Genomic DNA, 7,959 nt, shown 5'->3' with positions numbered 1-7,959 from the left:
AAAATTTTCCGGTAAGTTTTTATTTTTTATTTTTTTTCTCTTTCTTTCTTTTATTCCCTTCCCCCTCCCTCCCCTCCAGTAAATCGGTATGCGTATGGATCGGACGAATGACAAAAAAAAAAAAAAAATTCGGGAATGATTAAATCACGTGTCACCAATTTTTTTCCCTTTTTTTTTATATTTGTTATACGATAGATCACGTGACTTGTATTAAAAAACATGGATAGCCTATAAAATATCTAAAATTTTTTATTTTCTTCGTTTTTTTTTTTCTCCTCAATAAAATACAAATTAACAAACAATTCAATTTTACATTTGAAAAAAAATGAAAAGAAAAAATACGACAAAAATACAATAAAAATAAAAAATAAATTTTTCCAAATGTTTTTCTTACAAAAAAAAAAAAAAAAAAAGGTTAAAAAAAAAATATTATCATCATCATTATTATTATTATTATTATTATTATTTTTTTTTTTTTTAAATGGAAATCAGAAGAAGAAGAAAAAGAAAAACCAACCGAAAAAAAATAATAATACTTTTTAATTTCTCTCTCTCTCTCTTCTTCCTCCTCCATTTTTTTTTTATAAAAAATAATTATTACATAATTTTTAATGAAAATGACTAGGTTTCGCTTCGTTATTATTATTATCATTATCATTATTATTATTATTATTATTATTTCCCCCCCCCCTTTTTTTTTTTTTAAATGATTTCGCAAGAAGGGTTTTAAACGTTATTATGACGTCATCCCTTAAAACTCAATATAATAGAAAAAAAAAAAAAATGTCGTTAATGTAAAAATAAAACTGATTTCCCCCCACCCACACCCACCCCGCCCCCTCGCGAGTCCCTCCTCCCACTTCTCCCTAGCGTTCCCCCTCATCATTTCTCCTCCTCCTTCTTCCTTTTCCCTTCTTGTTTTTTTTTTTTTTGCATGTGACTGATTGATTTTAACAAATCATTTATTATTAATATTATATACATATATATTTTCTTTTTCTCCATCTTATGTACACGTAAAATATTATTAGTAATGATAATAATAATAATGATGATTATGTTTTTTTTTTTTTTTTTTTTATAAATAATAATAATAATAATAATAATACAAATTAGTACATGATTTAGGTGGGATCTTCGATGTTTTAAAAAAAAAAAAAAATTTTTTTTTATATATTAAAAATTTCAATGGCGATTAGCTACCTTCATTTATCGTTATTAACATCATCATCATTATTATTATTAATTAATTAATTTCGTTAGGATTAAATTAAAATAAATTTTACAATTTTATAGAAATTATTAACAATAATAATAATAATAATTGATGCGACAAAAAAAAAGAAAAAAAAAGAAAAAATTCGTATTCGCATCATTATGATTACATAATCACAAGTACGCGCACGTGCATAACACGTTTAATTAAAAATTATTATATCGTTCAGATCCCCTCTTTTTTTCTATTATCATTATTTAGAGAATACGACGAAAACTGACGAAAAAAAAACTAATCAAAATTTGTGACACGATACAAAAAAAAAAAAAAAACACTTTAATTGATATGCTTCTTTTTTTTTTATTCATCACAATCTTCATCTTCTTCTTCTTCTTCATCATCTTCTTTATCTTCTTCTCCTTCTTCTACTTCCTCTTCGACGTCATTTCACCACACACACACCGTAACAAAACAAAAATAAATAAATAAACCAAAATGAAATTTATCACGACAAATAAATAATAAATAAAAAAAAAAAAATAAATTTTCCTCCTTGTTACTCTCGTTTTCTTAACAGCGACCTATCATAACGATAACGATAATGATAATAATAATAATAATAATAATAATAAATTTCATTTGTTTATTTATTTATTTATTTTCGTTTTTTTTTTTTTTTTTTTTTTTTTATTAAATTATTAAAATTAAGATTCGTATCATTATTATACTTTCATATTCTTATTCATAAAAATTTATATAAAAATGTTTTTTTTTTTTTTTTTCTTATTATCATTATTATTTTGTATACATTTCATTTTGGGTTTGTTACGGGTAAAAACTAACAACCGTTTTTTTTTCTAAAAAAAAAAAAAAAAAAAAAAAAAAAACACGACCTGCCCGTGTTGACACTTTTTTTTTTTTTTGTCTTTTTTCTCTTTTTATTCTTTCTCCTCTCTCTCTCTCTCTCTGTCTATCTTCTTCTTCTTTCTTTATATATATATATAAAAAAAAAAACGCACTCCTAAAAAAAATTTTTTTTCTTTTTTTTTTTTTTATATTTAAATTATTATTATTATTATTGTTTTTTTTTTTTTTTTTCATGAAATTCATAATCGAAATTTTTATAAATAATAATATTAATTTACACATATACATATATATATATATTCGTGTGCGTGAGTAAAAGGTGCGTAAGCGAGCGTAGAAAACGTGTGCGAGTGTGTGTGTGCGTGCGTGAGTGCGTCACGCATCCGCACGCACTCGTTTTCGTGTAATTTCGCTTCGGTTTTTTCCGGTTTTTCCCGCATTACAAAAAAAATTGTCATATATCAAAATATATGACGTCACACACACACACTCGGAACACGTGACGTATGAACGCTTCGCACCTGATCACCTGATCATCACACGATGACGATGATTAATTGATTACAATGAAAATTTTGCGTGTACGCGTGTATGCGTGTAAGAGGTTATGAGAAAAGTAAAAAAAAAAAAAAAAAAAAAACAAAACAATTTGTCAACAATGTCACGTTTGCATTTCTTCTTGCGCGACGCGGTAGTCTAGGTAAAGTAATCAAATTAATCATCCATTTAATTTTTTTTTTTGAGCATTTCACAATACGTGTAAATGTGATTTAAAAAAAAAAAAAAAAAACGTGGCACCAACTTACGCCATCGATCGGTAAACGAGTGAGAAAAAAAATGGGGGGGGGGCGGACAATTTTTGTGCAATTCGCCATTTTTTTTTTGAAAAAAAAAAAAAAAAAAAAAGGGAAAAAATGCATTTTCTTTTGTTTTTTTTTTTTTTTTAAACATTTTTTTTAATAAATTTTTTTTGTTTTTTGTTTTTTTTTTTTAAATTCTCATTCAGTCAACCTCAAAGAACAACATCGGGCAGGGATCTCGAGCACTAGGCTCTCGAATTCTCGTTTTCGTGTACAATCTTTCTTTCCTTGTAGTAAATTTCTTCGGATTCTTTGTCGCACAGCAATAGTATGACGGCTCCGAAAAGGAAAATGGCCGCTCCCCAACCGACTCCGTAAGCCCAACCAAATTCCCAAACCGTCCTGTTTCCTTCGTTTAATTCTGCCACGAAGCAAACCGGATACACTACGAGTGCGATCAAAACGGATATAACTGAAACAAATAAGAAAAAAAAAAGTGACTCAGATGAAGGAAGTTCGTGTGCGTGGGTGCGTCGGGAGGGGGGGGGTGGAAGAAAAGAAAAACAACCGGAAATTGAAAAAGAAAAATCTATATTTCCTACATTCTCACCCCTCTCCTCCCTTCCCCCCTCCCCATTCGATTCGAGAGAGAAAAATCTTCGATCCTTATATTTTTATCAAAGACGTAAAAACATAATCAACTTAAAGGGGGATGGGGAGGAAAACAAGAAAGAATTCTCCAGAGAGAGAGAGAGAGAGAAAAACGTTGTTGACCCTCGTTTTCAACATTGACAAAATTAGAAAGAGAGAGAGAGAGAGAGGAAATTTTTTTTTTAAGGAAATTTTGGCCGTTGTAATGTCAACGACTTTTTCCTTTTCTAAATCGATCGACGGTCATCGTCGGGTATGACGTCACGCGGAATTAATACATGACGACACACAAAAGCACTCACGTGATAAAATCATAACGTAAACGGCGATCCTATAATATTTATATTTTCTCCTGTGATCGTTGCTCCTGAGACCCAATCCGGTCAATACGGTCGCGACCAAATCCGTTATCAACGTTATGATGCAAAGAGCGGCTGCTGCGGGTATGTACGCTGAAAGAATAAGAAAGCATTTGATGATCGTTGTTGGAACGTTATTAATATCGAGGGGGACACGGGGGGGGGGTGCATCAGACAATACGTACCGACATCTCTCGCCGGATAGCAATCGGGTGGTTCTATGACGTTAAAAGGCAATGGTGTGGGAGCGTGTTCTTCGATGCAGTGAGCGAAAAGTCCCTGACGCCATCCATCCGACATGAGCCAGTCCGAGGATCCCAAGGCCATTATCATTAATATCACGACGATCATGCCGCAAATGAAAGCGATGACCTGGAATGGTTTTTTTTTTTTTTTTTAAGAACAGGAAATACAAAATAATAATAATAATAATAATATTAGGGAAATCACAGACGAATCATTCGCGAGGTGCGGGGGCGGTGCTCTGGAGAGAAAAACAAAAAATTTTCCCTCGTTCGAGTCAACAAAATTTTTCCCAGACGCGCGATTATATCGACAAAAAAAAAAAAAAACTCGAACGATTATTCGTCATTTCCGGTTTTCCGATTGATTCAGTTTTCGATTCAAATTCACGACAGGAACTACAGCAAAAAAAAAAGTTATTCCTGAATCGGCGGCCATCAATCGATTTTTCACGTCGAGATTTTTTTTCCGATTTCACGAAACCTTTTTTTTTTTGGAATGTTAAAAAAATTTTTCGGGAAAAAGTCCAGGAAACCGGATGGTGAAAAAACACTCCCCTCTCCCCTTCCGTTCCCATTCCTTTCTTTCCCCTCCCCTTCCCTACCCCGGGTTTGGATTTGACCGCGTGAATCACGAATTCGTGGTTTTTGTTTTTTTTACCCATACATTTTCCGAGAGCGGGTCGGTCAGGCACGCAAAATAGCAATAACAAAACCTTAAATGAAACAAGCAAACAAAACGAAAAACGAAAAAAAAAATGGCTACGTTGCAGATCTTTAATTTTAAAGTGCACGTACACACGCACTCACGCACGTACACACGCACTCACGCACGTACACACGCACTCACGCACGCACGTATTTACTATTACTACTACTAACACCCTACATACTTGTGCGTATATAATTCTTTTGTTACCTGTGCAATATTCGCTTCCGACATTGTTTGTATCGTTATCGTTATTATTATTATTATGTTTTTTTCACGAAAAAATTTCCGTTTGTTAGTGGCAGACAAACAGGCAGTCAGGCAGGCAGGTTAGTAGGTAGGAGTAGTAACTCGGTACGAGACTTTTTTTTTTTTCTTCTTCTTCTTGTTTTCCTTTCGGGTGAGCGTGTATGTGTCTCTTTCTCTCTCTCTTTCTCTCACTGTATCTATCAATCTCTTTCACTCTCTCTTTCTCTCTCTAGCTAACTTCTAGACTCGCTGTCACATCACATTAAAAAATTCGTTGAAAAAAGTCATTTTTTCTTTTGTTGCTGTCGTTGTTGAGTTTTCATCTTATTTTTTCGCGAGTACCCGCCGATGGAGTGCCGACCGAACGCGGCAACGGTTTTATTGTTTTTTCCATCATTCCGTTTGTTCGTTTGTTCGCTCGTTTGTTCCGCACCTTAACTCGATTTTACTTGCAGTTAAAACAAAACACAACAATAATAATAATAATAAATTTTTCTATCGGTCGAATCGATGAGTTCTTACACGTTCGCCAACAAACAACAACAACAACAACAATAACAATCTAATCACATTTTCTTTTTTTGTTTTGTTTGTTCGTTTGTTTTCTTACTAAAAAAAGAATGAAAGAAAAAAAAAAGATAAAAGATAAATTATCATTATCATTAAACAACATTTTAACGAGTAATTAATTTAATTAATTAATTTATTGGTTTGTTTGTTTGTTTGTTTTTCCCGCGTTTTTCTCCCTTTTGATTTTATACCCGTGGGAGGACAACACACCGGCATTCTTTCCTCTCCCCTCTCCCCTCCCCCCTCTACCCAACACGTCGAATTCGTCAATTTTCTTTAGGCTTTTCCCATTTCCCATTCACGTTCTGTTTACTCACGTAAATCGCACGTTCGACCTTTGCCCTCCTTTTTTCCCCTCGCAAAAACAAAAAACGATTTGAATCCTGAGGGAATTTCATATTCGTTAATCGCTTTAAATTCTCCCTCCCCCTTTCCTTCCCCGTCCCCGGCCCCGGGTTTTTCCCACGGGTACCATTCGAACGCAAAAAAATTATAAAATTGACGAATGAACGGATGCGGATTTGCTCAAGGTGGGTGGGCTGAGGGGGGATAAAAAAACGAATGAAATAATAATAATAATAACAATAATAATAATAATAATTACAAAATGCGATTTTACCGTAATCCCCTCCCTTCACTCCTACCTACACTCCGAAACGTTCGTGGCTCGAATCGATTGATCAACTTCCGGATGAAAACAAACAAGTCGATAATAATAATAATAATAATGATGTTAATAATAATAATAATAATTCGGAGTACGAAAATATTTTATTCGATTTTTTTCGGGTTTACGGAAAACGGAAAACTTTTAACAAAAAAAAAAATAATAATAATAATTTTTTCTTCAAATTCGGGTTACGAATGATCCCCGCGGTGTCGACAGCATCCCGGATAACATTTTCGATCTGTAGTAACAAACAAACACGTCGAAAAACAGGAGAAAGCAGAAGAGGAAGAAGAAGAGAAAATGATACTTGCGCGCTGCCAATGGCACAATCGATCAAAAAGAGAGAGAGAGAGAGAAAAAAGGTTAACATTTTCCCGTAAAGGTTGTTTGTTATAACCTTTAAAAAAAATTTCAACCGACTCGACGAAATTTTAATTTTTTTTTTTTTTTTTTTTCCTTTTTCTTTTTTAAATGTAAATGTAAATTTAAATTCTCGTTATCGTTATTATTATTATTATTATCGATTTCACATACAACCTTTTCCCTTTCCCCGCCCCCCACCCCACTCCCCACTCTTCTCCTCACTTTTTTTTCAACATCGCGACAAAATTGATTTTCACCATTGTCGCGTCCGTCGAATGAAAAAGCGAATTAAAAAAGAAAAAAAAAAAACATAAACGGAAACGGAAACGAAATCGCGAGAATCCATAGAAAATAATAATAATATTAATAATAATAATAATAATAATGATAATGATAATAATTACGTAACCAAAGTGCTCGATCGAACGTATGCAAAAAATTTCGTGCTAATTTTTATTATTATTTTTTTTTCCGAACAATTCGTCGACGTTATTATTATTATTATTAATTTTTTTTCCAAATTTTCCACAAACAAACAAACGAACGAACAAACAAACAAACAAACCAAATCCGGAATATTTTCGATTTGAAACGAATGGAAAAAAAAAAAAAAAAAAAAACAGGCAACACCTTTTTTTTTTTTTTTCCTTTTTTCACTTTCCGTTAAAACGTTCACATTTCCCACTATTCGTTCCGATTTTCTTTCCTTTTCTTTCTTTCTTTCTTTCTTCCACTTCCTCTACTTCCACGTTAAAAAAAACGTAACAACAAACACTTGAGTTGTCGTTGTCGTAAATCGGATTTCGTACGATTTTTTACAAATAAAAAAAAAAACAAATCGATTTGAACCCACGGGAATAAAACGAAACGAAACGAAACGTCACGATTCAAAACACAAACTTCAACATCATCATTATTATTATTATCACGACTATCGTTATTATTATTATTATTATTACTATTATTAATATTATTAAATTTTTTAAATATAAAAAACGTCTTTCGATAAAACGTTCCAGTTGGAAAATGCATCGGAGAGAGGGAGGCAGGGAGGGAGGGATGGGGGGGGAACGCGTAAAACGTCGGCGGTACAAAAAGCCTGCGCGCCGACATTCACTTTCCCTACTACTACTACTACTACTACTCTACTACAAACAAAATGGAGGACGAATCGTGAGCAACAGCAAATTTTTTTCTTTTCCCTGCTGCTGCCGCTTTTTTATTTATTTTTTATTCATTTTCCTTGAAACAACAAACAACAGC

At 32.6% G+C, this 7,959-nt stretch overlaps 1 protein-coding gene across 1 annotated transcript in view; it reads right to left on the bottom strand.

The window, feature by feature from the left end:
• Window positions 1–3,128: 3,128 nt before the first annotated feature.
• Phum_PHUM086910 (uncharacterized protein) overlaps window positions 3,129–7,959 on the bottom strand; it is a gene marked incomplete at both ends in the record, with an annotated part of 7,729 nt that continues 2,898 nt past the window's right edge. The window contains 3 exons of the mRNA XM_002423762.1: window positions 3,129–3,355; window positions 3,837–3,986; window positions 4,079–4,265. Coding sequence (XP_002423807.1) covers window positions 3,129–3,355; window positions 3,837–3,986; window positions 4,079–4,265 — 564 coding nt within the window. The remainder of the gene's footprint in view (window positions 3,356–3,836; window positions 3,987–4,078; window positions 4,266–7,959) is intronic.

Source organism: Pediculus humanus, genomic scaffold, assembly GCF_000006295.1.
Source record: "Pediculus humanus corporis 1103172107436 genomic scaffold, whole genome shotgun sequence".
Lineage (NCBI taxonomy): Eukaryota > Metazoa > Arthropoda > Insecta > Psocodea > Pediculidae > Pediculus > Pediculus humanus.
The sequence above is the reverse complement of the archived record's forward strand: the minus strand, read 5'-3'. Positions and strand labels throughout refer to the sequence as shown.